The sequence below is a fragment of the Triticum dicoccoides genome, chromosome 7B (genome assembly GCF_002162155.2).
Source record: "Triticum dicoccoides isolate Atlit2015 ecotype Zavitan chromosome 7B, WEW_v2.0, whole genome shotgun sequence".
Classification (NCBI taxonomy): Eukaryota; Viridiplantae; Streptophyta; class Magnoliopsida; order Poales; family Poaceae; genus Triticum; species Triticum dicoccoides.
The window spans coordinates 402,457,021-402,476,439 of NC_041393.1; the positions used below are offsets into that span (position 1 = coordinate 402,457,021).

The 19,419-nt window shown below is 47.3% G+C and overlaps 2 protein-coding genes across 2 annotated transcripts; one reads left to right on the top strand and one right to left on the bottom strand.

The window, feature by feature from the left end:
- The first annotated feature begins 1,844 nt into the window (after nucleotides 1-1,844).
- LOC119337173 (glycosyltransferase family 92 protein Os08g0121900-like) lies at nucleotides 1,845-4,648 on the top strand. The gene is made up of 2 exons (XM_037609294.1): nucleotides 1,845-2,262; nucleotides 2,781-4,648. The coding sequence occupies exons 1-2, from the start codon at nucleotides 2,058-2,060 to the stop codon at nucleotides 4,355-4,357; spliced, it is 1,782 nt and encodes a 593-aa protein (XP_037465191.1). The 5' UTR covers nucleotides 1,845-2,057; the 3' UTR covers nucleotides 4,358-4,648.
- Nucleotides 4,649-8,520: 3,872 nt separating this feature from the next.
- LOC119335267 lies at nucleotides 8,521-12,134 on the bottom strand. The gene is made up of 2 exons (XM_037607409.1): nucleotides 11,672-12,134; nucleotides 8,521-9,070 (listed from the first exon to the last, which is right to left on the bottom strand). Exons 1-2 carry the CDS (start codon nucleotides 12,037-12,039, stop codon nucleotides 8,953-8,955), a joined length of 486 nt encoding a protein of 161 aa, XP_037463306.1. The 5' UTR covers nucleotides 12,040-12,134; the 3' UTR covers nucleotides 8,521-8,952.
- Nucleotides 12,135-19,419: the final 7,285 nt, after the last annotated feature.

Below are 19,419 nucleotides of genomic sequence, written 5' to 3' on the forward strand. Positions count from 1 at the left end.
CTCTCATGGAGGTGCTTCTAAGAACTTTTAGCAAAAAGTCTCAAAAAAATCCCTCCATGTTTGGTTTGCTAGGGACTTTTTTTAGTCCCAGCATAAAAAAGTCCCTGAAACCAAACACCTCCTTAGTTTTTTCATGGTACTACGTGTCTCCTTCATATCATAAAGATTATAGTATAAGTCACATAAAGACCGACATGACAAAAATGAAAAAGATAGCAGAACGTCCCTGAGCTGGACACCAACGCCTGTCACCTGCCTCTGGCACCACCACAGCAGCCACCGAAAGAAAAAAAATGACGGATCATCTCCTCAACCGAACTCGACGTGGCCCCATCACTGATATGCAGCTTTGCGGACCTCCAAGGTGGCTCGCCAAAGGCAAAGCCATTATCGTTGAACGAATCAGACCGGGGCAACACCCCGGACACGCCATCAAACTTCAGATCTGGTACCTCCACAGTTTAGTTAGGGGAGGAGGGTAATTAGGTAGGTTACGTACAAAGCTTTCGTAGGTCTAGCATCCTTGGTTAGTCTTTGTAACAAGGTTAGTGTTGCACTCGTTCGCTGCAACAGGAGCCTTGTCGTAGCATCCCCAAACCGTTCCGTTCCTTCTGAAACAAGACCCCTGTTGCAGGAAAAAAATTGTGCTGCTGCACCCCGGTCCGACAAAGCATGGCTAGCCTTTTGCAACAAGGGTAATGTTGCCCTCGGGCCCTTTGCAATAAGAGGCTTGTTGCAATCACCCCAAAACATTTCCTTATGACACACGACCTAACCCCCCCCCCCTCTGTTGCTGCTAGGAAAACAGAGTCGGAGTGGCCTCCATCGACGGGGACATGTGTCTTCGTCATCGTCGCGGAGATTTATGTCGGTCGTCACCACTGCAGGAACCAGCCGCCGATGTGTGTCGTATGCATTGGTCATCGCCGCTGCGGATCCAGCCACCGCTGCAGGTCGAGGAGCTGTGTTGCAGACACTGTGGATCCAGCCGCGACCGCCTTCCTTACCCTAGCCACTCTGCAACAGACTAACTGACTGTTGTGCTTGAAAGGTTTGCAACAAGGATGGTGTTGCAAAACTCGTTTTGGGTCGGGGTTGTTGCGGGTCGTCGGATCAGATTCTGATTTGGGGTCCCGAGGCGGTCGACCCGCGCAAAGTCATCAATCGGGCGATTGTGCGCGCAACGTCATCAATCAACTGAGCGGTCTTCTTCTCTCACCTCAATAAATTATACTCCCTCCGTTCCTAAATACTTGTCTTTCTAGGCATTTCAACAAGTAACTACATACGAAGCAAAATAAATGAATCTATGCTCTAAAATATGTCTACATACATCCGTATGTAGTAGTCATTTGAAATGTCTAGAAAGACAAATATTTAGGAACGGAGGGAGTATATTTTATTCTCCTCCAAGAAATTCACGAATGAACACGGCATGGCATATGTGGTGAGCACCCATGAAACAACAAAAGGAAACTCTTTGTCCAAACAAAAAACAAAAGGAAATTCCGAAATGAACATATAGGACAGGATACCATCCTCCATGTGCACCCCAATAATTGCTGTTCCACCACGCCAAAACACCACCTCGTCTCACCGACTGACCGCGTGGACCCACACATCATGTTCATTCCCCTCCAGAGCTAAACGCACCTGTCTCCCAATTGGCCGGACGCGCCGTGCCGTTACCCCCGAACCCACCTGTCAGTGAGGGGTCCTGCCCCTCACAGTCTGGAACGCTCCGCGTGCCACCGACGTCCGGGCCCATCTGGCCCACACGTCGGTTCCGTGCGCGCGGGTATAAACCCCACCGCTGCTGCTGCGGCGACGACTTCCTTCCCACCTCGCCGCAAACCACCGCTTCGGTTTCTGCGGCCACCACCTCCGCACACCCCCGGCTATCGCGGCATCGAGGGAGGGTGCTTGCCGTCGCGCCGCCGACGCGTAGCGCGGTGTGAATGAATGGTGCGGCCTCTTGGCCTTCTCGTGGATCTGAGCTGTTCCTGCCGGGGTGGTGAGGAGTAGACGGACGGACGGACCGACGGGAGGTTCCCGAAATGGCGGTTTCGGCCAAGGAGCGCAAGCTGAGCAGGCTCGGCAGTGGTAAGGCGGCAAACGGAGGAGGAGGAGGAGGCGGGAGCTTCGGCGCGAGGGGTGGTCACCGGTCGCCTGCGGCGGGGGGACGGCGGCGGCTGTTCGCGGTGTTCTTCGCGTTCCTCTGCGCCGGCGCGGTCGTCTTCGGCGGGGTGCACGCCATTGGAGGTGAGCCGCTTCCCCTGCCCCTGGAATCTGGAGCCCGCGTGGGCCAAATCGGTTTGGGATTAGGTAGGATAGTAGAATTATTTATTTTCTCACGGGAATCTCGTGGCAGAGGGTGGTGGGATCATTTCAAATGATTTTGACAGAAAGAACACACAAAAAGAACATTTTTTACATGCGAAATTTTGTTTGGGTTCGATGTTCATCGTCTGGATGGTGAAAAATGGAAGTTGGACTGTTTCTCGCGAGGTTGCCGTTAGATCTGATTGGAGTCCTACCATTCACGGGAAAAATTGCAGTTCTTATCACTCGACTCTTGCCTCGATTATAGCAGCTTGCCGTTTCTGAATTGTAACGCTAGCCATCCAGTCAGTCACATGCTGCTACCTTTTGACTGATTGATCCCAGAATAGAACGCAAATGCCTCACGTCGTCACATGAAGAATTTAGGCACGCTAAATCCGTTTGGCTATTTCTTCCTGTGATTGCTAATTGATCTCGTCTTCTTGTGATGGATGCAGCGTCCTTCCGGCCGGTGCTCTTGACGGCCTGGCCGTCGGCGACCCTGAACGCCCTCTCCTCGGAGCGCCGGGTGCAGCAAGCTGGAGGCAACGGTGCCGGCACCATTTCACCGTCTGTCCAAATCCGGCATGCTGTCGCTCTGCCGGACCATCTTCTCGTAATCCTCGGTGACGGATCATTGCTACCAGCTCCCGGGCACTTCGAGTGCCTGTACTCCACTGCCAACTCAACGCAGCTGCGTCGTCGTCCCCTCTCAGTTGCTGCCTTGCCAGATGGACCAAGCCTCGTCCATTGCCCTGCCGGACCGTCTGGGATGGCTGTGTCCCTGTCGCTGTCCCAGTCACCTCCGGTGACACCATTCCAATGGGATCAGCTCGTGTACACCGCACTTCTTGACAGCCGGGACAACTCCACCGTTGTGTTTGCCAAAGGGATGAACCTCCGTCCAGGCCGTCTCGGTGTGCCATCACGGTATGAGTGTGTCTTTGGCCGGGACCTGTCAAAGCCGAAGCTCGTTGTCACCTCCCCTGTGGTTTCTGCTGCACAAGAGACATTCCGGTGTGTGACACCTGTCCGCATTCGCCGGTACCTCAGGATGACAGCTGATGGAAACATCAACAGAAACAGTGATGGCAAGCCTATGCTGGTCTCCATCAGGACTAAGGGCCGGGGGAGCTCTACACTCCCCTCAATCGCGCAACCAGAGCCACTTCCAAGGTATAACCGGCATCGGCATACAAGACATCGGCAGCAGAAGGCACACTCAATGTGTGTGTGCACCATGCTGCGCAACCAAGCACGGTTCTTGCGGGAATGGATCATGTACCACTCCCATATCGGAGTGCAACGGTGGTTCATCTATGACAACAACAGTGATGATGGCATCGAGGAAGTCCTCGGTTCCATGGATCCATCCGCATACAATGCAACACGCCACTTGTGGCCTTGGATGAAATCTCAGGAGGCTGGATTTGCACATTGTGCACTCAGGGCGCGGGAGAGCTGCGAGTGGGTGGGGTTCATCGACATCGATGAGTTCCTGCACTTCCCTGGCAACCAAACTCTACAAGATGTCCTCCGGAATTACTCAAGCAGGCCAAGGATTGGTGAACTCAGGACTGCATGCCACAGCTTTGGTCCATCAGGCCGGACTAAGATTCCTAAGAAAGGCGTCACAACAGGCTACACCTGCCGGCTGGCTGCGCCGGAGCGGCACAAGTCAATTGTCAGGCCAGATGCATTGAATCCATCACTGATCAACGTGGTGCACCACTTCCATCTGAAGGAAGGGATGAAGTATGCGAATGTTGGCCAGGGAGTGATGCTGATCAATCACTACAAATACCAAGTCTGGGAGGTGTTCAAAGAAAAGTTTGCTGGCCGCGTGGCGACCTATGTTGCCGATTGGCAGGACGAGGAGAATGTTGGATCCAGGGACAGGGCGCCAGGTCTAGGGACCAAACCAGTGGAACCGGAGGATTGGCCGCGTCGGTTCTGTGAAGTATATGACACTGGTTTGAAAGATTTTGTGCACAAAGAATTCACAGACCCACAGACTGGAAGTCTTCCATGGTAGATGGGTAAGCACGGGATTTGATCCACACAACACACGGTACATGACATGGAGAGAAAAACAGATAACGAAAGAAGAAACACGAAATTAAGTTAGGTGGTAGAGCGTCGCTATATTTTTAGAATTTGTTGTTAGGTTTGCTGTCCTTAATTTAGAAGCATCATTTTTTTCTTTTCACTGATCATACTGTCTAAGAGAGAAATGATTCTTTTGTAGATACAGGTAAGTAAACAGTTCACTGTTGAAAGAGAGAATGCATAGAATGACTTTGTTTCCCTGAGTTTTTTTGTCTAATCTTACTGTGGGTGCGAGCAACTAAAATTATAGTGCTTAATTTGTTCATCCCCAATCTGAAATCTGTCGCAAATTCCTTATGGAATGATGCCGGCAAAGATGGTGCACCTTGCTTGATGTAATACTGAAAGAATATTAGACTTTTCTGGGGAAAAATGACCTATGCCGCCTGCTTTCTTTTACTTTCTATATAGTACATGATGGCAACCATATGCTTAGCATCTTTAGATGTAACCCGTAGTTGCTTTGGGAAAGTGCCATTCTCTATCAAACCAGCTATTCTCCTCTTGCACAAATAGAGAAATCAAATCTAACGCAGCTGGATCCACATCAAGATCACTGTCATCACGAGCTTTTTTCCGGCAGATCACTCTCACAATCATTGCGTTCTTCTCCATCTTTCTTTACTGAGGTTTGGTTACTTCACTGAGGTTTCAGAGGTTTGGTTACCTGCTTACTTAACCAGTTAACCTTGCACATAGACAAGCACACTCTAGTCAAGACCTAGGCTTCTTTTCCTCTTTGAAATGTACTGCCTTCTTACTTTATTCATTTATCATCATTTAAAATTTCTTGAAAGGATGGCCTTATCTTCTCTCCAACGGTTCCAGTTGTGTATTATTCTACCACTACTACTATCCCTATATGTTTGTTCACAGGACAGGTTCCTAATAGTTAAAAGTCAAAGCAAGGTATGAAGCAGACCAAAACCTTTTTTCTATTGCCTAATCTCCACCCCCCAAACGAGCCAATTGTTGCCATATGTTAGTTTAGCTGTGCTAATCAAGGAGAGCTCTGGACAAGAACCCAAGAGCTGGCTGGCGAGTGTGGATTGGTTTGGTGCCTTCTGGGGATGCTGCCGTGCCGTCTGGTGGTGCTGAGGATGAGTAAACTACACATTTTGAGCGGCGATTTGGCGTCTTGGTGCTGGTGCGCCGTCGGTTTACAATGCTACAACGTCTACATGTATAATAATAAATAACAACAGTATTTTGGATGCAGTGCATGTATGTAGACATGTGAGCTGCCGTCCATGATGAGCTGAATACTGTTCCTGGGTGGCAGCTTGGATGGTTCCTGAGTTGGGCAGCAGTGCCTGAATTTCTGGCTGGTATGCTGGCACAGCGCACCATATACCTTTGCTTGTCTCTCCGGCACAGCAAGGTTGTGCTCTCTGCAAATTGGCGTAGAGGAGCTCATCATGAGGTTTACTGCTGGGTTCCACACGAATTGTACTTGTTCTGCGTGCTGCAACTGCGGAGACAGTTACAAGGGTGATTTAACTGCCAAACAATTCGATTATTGTACCACTTGGCAAATCCAAAATACAGTTGTTCATTTATGTCCTCACCAGAATGTTTTTCTGCCATGGCTTTCTTTTCCTCCCGTCGCTTGAAACTTTGAGTAGCTGACAAACCATGATATGCACAGAGCGGCTGTTTCTCTTGCCCTTTCTTCAGTTTGCCTTCTGAATCCGTTTCAAAAAAAAAAAGTTTGCCTTCTGAATACACTCTGTGCTCCTAAATGTAAGACGAAACTGCGAAAACATCTTATATTTAAAAACAGAGATAGTGCATATTAAAAGAAATGCAACATGAAAAATACTCAAATACAGGTGCAGTGGTGGCACTGATGTTAGGCGGTCGGTCGGATGCGGAGCTGCTGTCTGCTGAGGCTGGTCACAATGGGGAGGAACTTAGGAGTAACATCACACACTCCAATACAACTTTGCTTATGTGGCACATATTTAATGAAGTGAGATGTTCTTGTGGTAACTAGCTAAATTACCGGAACATCACACACTCCAAGAAACAATGAGTCTATAGCCTAATAAATACATCATTGCATGACACTACATAGATGTTCCTACCCACTATGAAGATAGTAACATAGTCTAGGGAAGTGTGTAAGTTACTAGTTTATGTTCTTGCCCATTGTGACCAGCCTGACGCAAAACTCCAGAAGCAATCTTCCGCTGCAGTTCTGGAGCATTCGACCGTTCTGCAAGTAAACGCCAGCCGCATGCACGGTCGCCAACTCGACGAATCGCCAGAAATCGAAGCAGAAGAAGGAGGGCAGTCGCAATCATACGCCTAATAATACCAAGCGAAAACCCCGCGTGGCAATGGACGCGTTCGTGTTTCTTCCCCCTTCTCGTCGTTTCCTTCACGTCCTTTTTTTTTATCACTTGTTATTATCACCAGCACGCGTTAAAACGTGGAATAATCCCTTGCCTAATCCCTCGCCTTTTCTTTTTTCTGAAAGAGCGAATTGAAAAGCGTCAGCTGTAACTTTGCCGACACTAAAGCCAATACCAACTGTCATTAGTCCGTCTTGCCTCCATGTGAAAATGTTCACCCGCTCAGTTTAGCTTATACTACTCCTTCCGTTTAGGTGTGTAAGTCATCTTACAAAAATTAAAGAATCTCAAAACACTTAGGCGCGGTGCATTTACTTCTACCTCGTTTCTTTTTTCTTGACATATCAACCAATAAGGGATGAGGGGTGTGCATGCTTTTAATGACTTGAGACTACCAAACACGACATGCAGTGGTTAGTTCATTGCATGCAATGCTATTAATTAGCAAATAAACATTAAGATCTCTCGTTTTCCCCTCCTCCTTGGTCACGGTGCACAGTCTAAGATGACTTACTCACCTAGACGGAGTGAGTAGTAATAATTGTTTTTTAGGCAAACTATAATTGGTTTGAATGATGTGGTAATATCCCATAGTGTATGAAGATAAACCTTTGCGGATGATGTGGTGCTAGTTTGACGACAGTCGGACCGGGGTAAATAGAAAGTTAGAGTTATGAAGATAAACTTTGGAATCAAAAGGGTTTAGGCTTAGTAGAACTAAAACTGAATACATGATGTGCGATTTCAGTATTACTAGGCACGAGGAGGAGGAGGTTAGCATTGATGGGCATGTGGTGCCTCAGAAGGACACCTTTCGATATTTGAGGTCAATGCTGCAGAAGGATGGGGGTATTGATGAAGATGTGAACCATTTAATCAAAGCCGGATGGACGGAGTGGCGCCAAACTTCTGGCATTCTCTGTGATAAGAGAGTGCTACAAAAGCTAAAAGATAAGTTCTACTGGACGGCGGTTCGACCCGCAATGTTGTATGGCGCTAAGTGTTGGCCGACTAAAAGGCGACATGTTCAACAGTTAGGTGTGGCGGAGATGCGTATGTTGAGATGGATGTGTGGCCACACGAGGAAGGATCGAGTCCGGAATGATGATATACGAGATCGACTTGGGTAGCACCAATTGAAGAGAAGCTTGTTCAACATCGCCTGAGATGGTTTGGGCATATTCAACGCATGCCTCCAGAAGCTCCAGTGCATAGCGGACGGCTAAAGCGTTCGGAGAATGTCAAAAGAGGTCGGGGTAGACCGAATTTGACATGGGAGAGTCCGTAAAAAGAGATCTGAAGGATTGAAGCATCACCAAAAAACTAGCTATGGATAGGGTGCATGGAAGCTTGCTATTCATATGTCCGAACCATGAGTTGGTCGTGAGATCTTATGGGTTTCACCTCTAGTCTATTCCAACTTGTTTAGGACTAAAGACTCATGAGATCTTATGGGTTTCACCTCTAGTCTATTCCAACTTGTTTAGGACTAAAGACTTTGTTGTTGTTGTATAATTGGTTTGAACGATCATGCTTCTTGCTTCTGGAGGATTTCTTTTTTTTGGAGACAAGCTTCTGGAGGAAGGACCCTTTGTAGTTGCAGTTGCAGGACTCTTAGACCGCTGAATCTGGCCCATTAGGTCACCTTATGGGCCAACTATAAATCAGCTCAGTGGTGAGTTTCCTCTAAGCTGCACATTGCAACTTCCCTTAACCAGTAATAATATGTACATAAAGTTCAGAATGCAGCTCTCAAAATAGAAATGGATGAAGAGATTACTACATGAAGTCTTTGCAACAGCAATCCATCAATTCTATTCCAATATACACATGGCGTTGAGCCATTGCAGGAAACTGGCAATTCTATCAGAATTACACACCAGAGAGATCACACATTCACACTCGGTGCTTTCAGATATACTCCCTCCCCTCCGCTCTTATATTATGGGACAAAGGGAGTAGTAGGTACATGACATTCATAACAGAGCTTCCGATCCTGAAGGTGCATGTTCACCTTACCTAGCCAAGTCCTCCATCCTCCTAAACGAATTAGGGATCCCCACAAAATAAGTTAAGTTCCTCCTCCAACCACAGAAATATATAACTGAAGTGCCATGATGGAATTCTTCGTCAGACAAAACATCGATAAACGTAGCTTCTTGGTTCATCTGAAAGAAGGAAACTCTCCCCCAGGAAGCTCCCAGTTGTCACGCCCATCATCGTCGGTGGTTCCCTCCTTCGACTCCTGCTCATCGTCAAATGGATATGGACCCTTGAAACGCCTGCCAGACCAAACTATTAGCACCAATTAAGCAATCAATAAGAAAAATGGTACAGTTGGAATGAACTCAAGGTGCTTCCGATCACTTATGTATAATCGTGTACTTTACAAACGTTAGACAGGCCCCTTGCACACTACAAAGTTTAGTTTAAATTTTGCTAACCCCTTGCACACTACAAAGTTTAGTTTAAATTTTGCTACACAATTCTTCAACGAATAATCGACTTGGAATCTAGTATAGGTTTCGTTTCTACGTACTGTAAACGCATACTATCAGCATGAATTCATGATTAAAACTGACACCACAAATGACAGATACGAAGATGACAGTCCATAATCAATCCAAATAATGTGCACAGATACACAACTCTACATATATCATTTGAAATTCATGATCACTTCCATTCTGAACTACTCCCTCCGTTCCTAAATACAAGTCTTTTTAGAGATTTCAAATGGACTATCATATACGGATGTATATAGATATATTTTAGAGTGTAGATTCACTCATTTTGCTTCGTATGTAGTCACTTGTTGAAATCTCTACAAAGACCTATATTTAGGAACGGAGGGAGTAGTTTGTAGTACAGTACATAATACAGCTACCGTTGATTGGTTCAATTGCTACTCTGTAATACGTATATGTACGGTGGTCCCGCCCAAGGAAAACTCCATCCCCTCGATGGTCAGGCTATGTCAATTCGGGCCTCCCTCTACGCGGACGACGCAGCTATTTTCCTTGCCCCCATTAAGTCGGATGTTGAGTTCTTTGCCCGCACCCTAAAGAGTTTTGGGGAAGTCACTGGCTTGGTCACGAACTGTACCAAAAGCTTGGTTGCTCCTATTCGTTGTGAGAACCTGGACCTGGTGGACATCTTACACTCTTTCCCGGCCAACCGTACCTCCTTTCCAATGAAGTATTTGGGCCTACCTCTCTCGGTCAAGAAGTTGAAAAGAATCCACTATCAACTGCTTGAAGACAAGATCGCAGCCCAATTGGCACCGTGGATGGGTAAACACGTTGCCTCTCCAGGACGTGTTGTGTTGGTCAAATCCATGCTTACGGCCATTGCTATCTATTATATGACGGCGCTGAACCTCCCGGTTGAGGTGATGAACAAGATTGATGCGCTCCGACGGGCATTCTTGTGGGCTGGATGTGACAAAGTCACTGGAGGAAAATGCAAGATTAATTGGGAGCAAGTGTGCAAGTCAAAACTTCATGGGGGCCTTGGCATTCTCAATCTGAAAAAGTTTGCATCTGCTCTGCGCATTCGTTGGCTCTGGGGTGAGTGGCTTACTCCGATCAAGCCTTGGGTGGGATTAGGGACGCCATGCGACCGACAGGATAGAGACATCTTTGCGGCCTCCACAAAAGTCGTCGTGGGCGATGGTACTCGTGCCATTTTTTGGGAGTCTGCTTGGCTTGATGGTTTGCGACCCAAGGACATTGCACCAAAATTTTTTGAGCTGTCACAAAGAAGAAATTACTCGGTCCAGAAAGCGCTCTCAACAATTTTTGGGTGTCTCAGGTGAAGACCTCTCAGGGCATGACTGTTGACCATCTTCATGAGTTCGTCAACCTATGGGAGAAGCTATCTCATGTTCAGCTAATACCTGACATGCCTGACTCCATCATTTGGAAGCTCACCAAGGATGGTCACTATTCCGCAGCAACGGCTTACAGTGCGCAGTTTCTCGGTTTAGTCGACTCGGACTTGCCTCAAATTGTTTGGACAACTTGGGCCCCCCCAAAATGCAAGTTTTTCGCTTGGCTAGTCATCAACAATAGAATCTGGACGGCAGACCGGCTTCAGAAGCAAGGGTGGCCTAATTGCAACATGTGCCCCCTGTGCAAGCAATCCAGGAATCGGCGGCTCATCTGCTTTTTAAATGCCGCTACACGGTTAGAGTATGGAACATGATTAAAGCGTGGCTTGGCCTTCATGACATTTACCCGCAGAACTGGGCCATGGTTGACACGGTGAAGAAGTGGTGGAGCGCCAACGCTTCCAACAGGACGCAATCTCGACGACCGCTTACCTGCCTTATGTTGCTCGTCTCATAGGAAATTTGGAAAGAGCGGAATGCTAGGGTATTTCGTAATGTCGCAGTGCCTGTTGGGGTTTTAGTAGCTAGAATCAAAGACGAGATGACGCTATGGTGTCTGGCCGGTGCGAAACATTTGTGTAATATCATGCCACGAGAGTGATACGTTGTATTTGGCCTTTGGCCAAGACCCCTAATACTCCTTCTTATTCAATGAAAATGGCAAATCTTTTGCCTTGTTTCAATATATGTACGGTGGTCTGATGTTTAACATAGCAATCTAATGTGGCATGAGTTTGCTGCTTGATTTCGATCGAGTTCATATGTGGACGAAATGTTGCTAACATGGATCAGACACAATTGTACAACATTAATCAATAATCATGTGATCTGTAGCACTTAAAATGGATAGGGCAATAGAGCAACCATTAGTGAGAGAAGATGAACAGGGGAGGGGTTGGGGGGTGGGTGCAAAATGATCGAATTTGCTCATTGGTCCCAACGGTAGGATCACGGGATCAAGCAACAGATCGATGGACGGAGCGGGGCGCACCTGCGGCTGAGCCTCCATGCGGCGTCGCGGGACTTTCGCTTGCGCTTGTCCCGCGCGTCCTCGTGCCACCGCCGCCGCCTGACCTCGTGCATGACGCCGGCTCGCCCCACCTCCCGCGTGAACTGCCGCAGCAGATCGCCCCCGTCCACGTCTTCGTCTCCCGCGTCCACCTTCGCGTTGTGGTACTTGGGGTTGGCCGCCGGCGCCCACGGCGAGGTGGGGGCGGAGGCGGAGACCGAGAGGGAGAGGGCGACGGTAGGAGGAGATCCAAGCGGGAAGGAGGCGACCGTGGTCCGCGATCCATCGTGGAGGAGATAAGGCGGTGCTAGCGATGAGAAGAAGGACCGTGCGGCGGCCGTGGTTGGCATGGTGGTAGACAGGTGGCGCTCGCCGGCGACGGACGGGAACAGGGTGGTGGGCTTTGGGGTTTCGGCCGGATCAAGAAAGTAGCAGAAAGCTGCTACTACTACAGTTGGGCTTACATTTGTTTTTTCTTAGAACAACTCAAATTGGGCTTACATGGCAGGCCACCGGAAACAGCAAAGCTAATCTGCAGCCTCAGAAAAAAAAAAGTGCATACTGTCGGTAACACCAAAGTTGGGGCTTTGTCTAAAAAAAAAGAAAAAAAAAAGGAAAAAACCAAAGTTGGGGCTATTGCTAAAAGAAGGACCCCGATATCTCTCGAACATTTAGTTTGAGAGCTCTCCAGATCGAACGAATCGTTCGCTCGGAATGATCGAACGAAATGAAAGAAAGCGGTCAATGTGGGAGGGAGCCCAGATCGAACGATTTCTCCTGACCTAAGGGCATCTCCAGCCGTTCGGCCCCCCAGAAGGCATTTTTTTCGTCTTTTGGGGGGCTGCCGGCGACAACTTTGACGTGAGGGCGAGAATTTTTCCACTCGTTCCGCCCCCAGGAGGTGAGAAGCGGGGGCCGACAAGGAGGGAGGAGAAGGACCGGCGTGCACCTCCCCTGCCTGGCCGCCGCGCGCGCCCCGCCTTGGCCGCTGCGCGCGCCCCTGGCCTGGTGTTGTTGTCCGCGCGCGCCCCTGCCTCGCTCCCAGGCCACGCCCGTCCGCGCCCTCCCGCGCCCAGGCCGCGCCCATCCGCGTCCAGGCCTCGCCGGCCGCGCGGCCGCATCCCAGCCTCAACTTGGCGTCGCCGTGCAGGAGGCCCGTCTCGCCACGCTCGGGGCCAGGGCTGCCCATGCAGCTCGAGGCCCAGCTCCTCCTCCGCCGCGGGAGGATCCACCGCGTTGCCGTGCGCGGGCGCGGAACACGGGCGCAGGCGGGCGCGGCGAGCACGGCGTGGGCGTGTACGGCGTGTGGCGGCTGGACGACGACGGCTTCGAGGCGAGCGGGGACTGTCCCCCGCGGCGCGAGGAGGAGGAGGCGGGTGACGGGGACGGGAGCGCCTCGATGAGCGGACGGGGCCGGACTCGGCGCCGCTGCTGGAGCCGGACAGGGCGATGGTGAGGTACAGCGCCGGCGCGCGCACCACGGTGTCCCGCGAGGTCTCGGACGAGCGGAGACGTGGCGTCCTCCCCGCGAGCTCCGTCGCGCGCCCCGTCCTTCCTCCTCCGCCATGGCCGTCGGGGGCACGAAGACGTCGACGCCACCCTCCTCCTCATCCGGCTCTTCCTCGTCGGCGGGTGCTTCTTAGGCGGGGGCAGGAACTCCCGTGGCCGCGCGCGCCCGTGGTCGCCCCGGCCTTGCCTGCTCCGGCCACGACCCCGCCTCGCCAGCTCCGACCAGCGCCTGCCCCGGCCAGCGCCCGCCCCGGCCGCGCACGGCGAGCTCCTGCCTCGCCCGCCCGTAGTACATGGAGAGTAGAACCGGGGAGAGAGGAAGTGTGGGCGTGGAGAGGAGAGAGGGAGTGTGCTGCACGTGGGTGGGCCTGGAGAAGAGAAAGGGGGAGAGAGAGGCTGGCAAGTGGGGTAGCGCCTGCAAAAAGCTAATGCCGGCGTCCCCAGCTGCCCCACGGCGGGCTGGGTGCGGGGTGAGCGTGCCGGCGCTAACTTTTGCTAAATCCGGCGCAAAACGACATCTTGGGACCCTGACTGGGGCATTTTTTACTCGCCGGCATCCAAAAAAGCGCCTGGGGGGGCTTCTTGGGGGCCTTAGTGGAGATGCCCTAACTAGGCAGCCTAAAACTAAAAAATGACAGCGACAACCCAGTTTGAGTGCCGTTGTACTAAAAAAAAATCCCAAAAACCAAGAAGAAAGAATGACGAAAACAGAAAAACCTTGCAAAAAAGAGAAAGGCTTTCAAATATAGAATTCAAAAAAGAAATCTAGAAATTCATATGTAAGAAAAAATAGCTAAAGGGGGGAATATAAGAAATGTCATGGATTAGCTAATAAAAAAAATGACCATAAACTAAATTTTCCATTGTCCCTAAAAAAAGCAATTTTGCCATGTTGGAAGAAAGGACGAGATTTGCCATGGTCCTAAAAACACACATTAGTGGCAAAAAATGAATAAGTTAACCATGGTGACAAAAGTGAGGTAAGCTTGCCGTGATGCATATGTGATGCTTGCCGTGATGGCTAGCGAAAAGGACATGAAAAGCAAAAAAAAAAATGCGAAAGTTTGTGATGATGACCAAATTTAGTGTAAACAATGATGGAAAAATCACCATGCTACATACAAAACCAATTCCCACGATACTCGAAAATAAGAAAGCACAAAACTAAATTGCCATGGTTCAAAAAGAGAGAATAGTGTCATGAGAAGAATAAAAATTTCCATGATCATAAAACTAAAATTGCCATGATCTACAAACTAAAATTGCCATGGTCAATTACTAAAATTCCTGTGATCCATAACCTAAATTTGTCATGATACATACATTGGTTTTGCCATGGTTATAAATAAATGCCATGGTCAATAACACGGTCAATAACTGAATTTGTCATGATCTATAAACTAAATTGCCATGATTTTTTTTCTTGCCATGGTCAACTAATAAAAAATTGCCATGGCAAATTGCTTCTATGATACCATATGTTTTTTTTTTGAAACTTTACCATATGAATTTGCCAACAATATCATTTGCACATGGAAAAATAACAGGGAAAAAGTTCTCTTGACAAATGGCAACTATATGAATTTTGTTCCAAAAGAAAATGTGGATGGGACATGGCAATTGTAGTAACATTTTGGAAGTGGTCAATTACCCCCTTCGGTCCTTTTTAGTTCGCATATAAGATTTGTCTGAAGTCAAACCTCGTACAGTTTGACCAAATTTATAGAGAAAAAAACCGAACATTCACAATGTGAAATCATTACCATTAGATGCGCCATGACTTAAATTTTCATATTGTATAACTTTAGCATTGTAAATGTTGATATTTTTTCATATAAATATGATCAACCTTTCCAAAGTTTGACTTCAAACAATTCTTATATGCAAAGTAAAAAGGACCGGAGGGAGTACTAAAGATCCCGTGATCCATAACCTAAATTTTCCATGATACATAAATTGTTTTGCCATGGCCAGTTGCAAAAATTGCCATGGTCAATTACTACAATTTGCGGATCCATAAACTAAATTTGCCATGATCCGTATATTCTCTTGCCATGATTCAACTACCAAATTTGCATGATAAAATTATTGAAAATGTAGTATAAAAATTAAAAAGAGCCCATGGAAGAAAACTTTGTCATGGTTAGTTGATAGCTAGCAAGCAATTTTTCAATGTAATGAACAAAAGGAGCTCTTGCAAAAAAACAAGTTTAAGATGCCATGGCAAAAACATGTTTAAAAAATTTCATCGTGGCATGTCTATACATATATTATGAAACTAGAGGGTGTCATGGCAAAAGGATCTTAGAATTTTTGCCATGGTAATTTATAAGCAGCTAATGGAGGTGCCATGGCAAAAACATATTCAAGTTTGCCATGTCAATTGTATGGAAGTATTTGAAAACTTGAACTACGCATGTTTTAATTGTAGTTTGAACACCATAGCAACCTAGATTCATCAAAAAGTATCACCACAAAAATAAGGGGTGTATATTGATAGCATGAACTAAAAATTGGCATGGACTGCAAAAGATTTCATCTCAATTTGCACATAAGCGTATCAAAGGACAAAAAGGATGAATAAACACATGTGTAGAGAGGGCAGTGGATGAATTCCATGAGGCGGACCTCCCCGGCGCCGGTGGCTTGCAGCGCGTGCGCATATGCCCTCTCAACTATCGCGCCTGATAGCAGCCGACACGTTGGCTGACACGTGGTCCGCGTGTGCCCGGCGGCAGGAACACGTGCCACAACGACACCAGCTGCTATGGCACCCCGAATGGCGCGTAGCAGACCGCTGCTCGGACGCGGAAGGCGCCCCGCCGTCAAACAACACCTGCCATAGGATTAGCCCAGCCATGCAGCGCTGCAGGCGTGTGCAACATGGTGGGCGGCTTATCCGAGGATTCCACACTCCTCTGTCAAGGATCCTATCTGCCGTTGATACGTCTCCAACATATCTATAATTTTTTTTATTGTTCCATGCTATTATATTATTAATCTTGGATAATGTATATGCATTTTTATACTGTTTTATATCATTTTTGGAACTAACCTGTTAACCCACACTGGTACGTGTCGGTGCTATACAAACGGTTTTAACCCCTTTCCGTGACGGCATTTGGGACCGTCGCCAAGTGAGTGTGTGCGATAGGGTGTCCTTCCCACACGACCTAGAAACCGTCGGGGATATGGAGCAATGGTCCAGAGGCGTTCCAAAATGTAATCGTGTGCGATACATCACACATTAATTTTTTCCGCACGTGTGGTATCGGTGATTAAGCATTTCTAATGACGTAGTGAAACCATACGGTCTGTCGTAATGAACCGTTTGAGAAATAGTATGTAAGGCACATGGGCCAACATATGAACTGTGCGTGATTTGTGCCCCATCACACACGAGTTTTCTGCGTAACCCGTCTACCATGCTAGACTCCATCGCATATGTTTGCCAACAATTACCGTCGGCGATAATGTTCTATCACAAACGGTTCAGTAGCCCCTTTGCACACATACAAGTGCTGCAGACCGTTTGTGATTTGTTGGGTATCACTGACGGTTACCACAAGAGTGACGTGTGCTTTTCGTTTGGGATCTCACACTTTTCCTGAAAAATTACGATTGAGATTGTGTTTTACATTGGGCACGGTTTACTCCTAGTTCTCGTGTGCGATAACGCGATATCACAAACGGTTTCGGAGACCCTACGCACACGTAGTAGCGCAACAAATCGTCTGCGATCTGCTGTGTATCACCGACGGTTCCGCTACGATTGACGTATGCTTTCCGATGTGGATCGCACACACTTATTTAGTTGAACTGTGTGCGGAGCTATTGCCAGGTTAAAACAAAAATTCCTCATTTTGAATCGGCATGCAAAAAGCAAATTCGCCACAATATTCAGTTGAAAAAATAAACAAAAATATCATATTTTGAATCGGCACGCAAAAAGCAAATTAGCCACAATATTCAATTAAACAAATAAACAAAAATATTCCATTTTGAATCGACACGCAAAAAGCAAATTCGCCACAATATTCAATTGAACAAATAGTGTCCACAGGAAGAACATTCATCAGATTTCGTAAATTGTAATTGAACACATGGTAGCTAAATTTCAATGATTTGTCCACACATATATGCACTACATAATTAATCATAGTGTACGAAATACGAAGACATCATCGGATGGAAAACAATGGATCCATGCGTTATATGTTTAGCGGCTAACTCTTACTCAATGTTTCAGGAGAACGCATGCTGAAATCTTCATTATCACCAGTGGGATTGATGTAGTGATCCAGAAAGAAGTCGCTAATAAATCTCCGAACCATCAGCAATTCACCAGCCGGGAGCGGTTCAGGGGTCCTCGGTTTTAAGACGAGCTGCAGTATTTTAAAGATCAGAATGTGCCATATGAGTGTAGTAGAAGATATTAATTAAGATAGACTTGCTGATACTAATTCACGAGGATCGTCACAACTATCAGCAGATTTGCAAATGGAGATCATGTGTCTGCAAATATAGTATCCACAAAGGTTGGTCCCTGCTTCGTGCTGAGGACACTGAAATTTTTTGTACAAAATTAATCATGTATTTGTCCTGTTAGGAACAACCTAACCGGTGTTAGATGTACTGTTTTTTCTTTGGACAAAATAGAAAGAGATTAATTTAGAAGCTTGAAGATTTGACTAGCGTAAGGAAAGGTATTTGCAGACTGTTGGAGTAACACTCCGAAAATAATGGATTTCGGTGTGTTACCGGAGAAACGATCTCGTGTTGCAGAGCTAGTTCCCTCTTGAACAGGTTCCCTGATTTAGTTTTCCACAATGCGAGCACACTGCAAATGATGATGAATTTTGATAACATCAATTATTGAACCCGATATGAATGCAAATTAATTTCAACATCATAGAATTTAATACCTATCCATGAATTGCTGAAGATGCGTCAGATTCTGAGCGTTTGTTGACTCTCTTAAAGAATCGATGTAGTAAACTGTGTTCTTGTTTGGAACAATGAATACTAATATCCAATGATTGCTACATATTAAGAAAGCCATGAACTTACGAATTATGTTGAAATTTGAAAGACAATCAGTGTGTGCGTGGTTGTTTACTTGACTTACCGTTCATGATATGGTCAGAGAAATGATTCTGCATGGACATGTTTTCGAAGAGACGGACGACCGTGTTAACGGCCTAGTCCCGCAGGTCCTTACCATGTAATGTTGTGCCATTTGCTAATTCAGGATCTATGAAATATACACCCTTCCTTTTTCTTCTCTGCGCGTTCAATCCCCTAAGAGAAATAAAATGCAGTTAGCTCTTTATCATTTACAGCCTTGTATGGAGAAGTTGATCAGAGTTTGTTAAGTACTTACAAAAGCAGGCATCTAACAAGAGTGGCGTCGAGCACGTTGAAGTTGAAGAAGAGATGTAAGTCCTCAAAACTCATATTGATGGAACCATCATCGTGTCGTAAATGATCTCTATTGTAGTGTAGAAAAGCATGATGACCTGCTGACATTTGATCCATGCAATATTCATGTAACTCACGGCAACTGGAGCTGCACTCATCAAAGTATTCGCCAATAAGAAATGGCTGGCCATGGACGTAATTGCGTGCTTCAAGTACGTCTGCTTTACTTTTAGCAAGCAACAAACGTACTTCTTCATCATCCATGGGGTCAGAAATAATATTAATCCCTGATTCGAACAAGTTGCTATTAATTTGGTTCTGGGTGATGAGTGCTTTAAGTAAGAGGCAATCGGTCTCTTTCCTCTTCACTCTCCCGCTGCGCTTCCTCGTGGTCGTGGGTGTAGCCTTTTTGGCCACTTCCTTCTTGGTACTTGAAGCATTTCTAGCAGAACGTCTGGTTGCCTTCAAGGTAGACTGCCGAGCAGACGGTGAAGCTTGGATGAACTGCTTAGCAGGCGGTTTATCTATGTCGGACCGCTGAGCTGGCGGTGCTGCTGTGAAGGACTGTTGGGCTGTAGGAGCAAAGGCATCGGACTACTGACCATGCGTTGAAGCTATGTTGGGTTTCCGCGCAGGTGGTGCCAACTTGTCGGTGTGCTGAGGAGGCCGTGCCAATGTATTGGTTTGCTGAGCAGGAAGTGCTGACGCATTGGTATGCTGATCATGCGATTGCGGACTGACGGGCTGATGAGCAGTCGGTTCTGGACCTACAGACTGCTTAGCAGGCGGTTCCGAAGCAT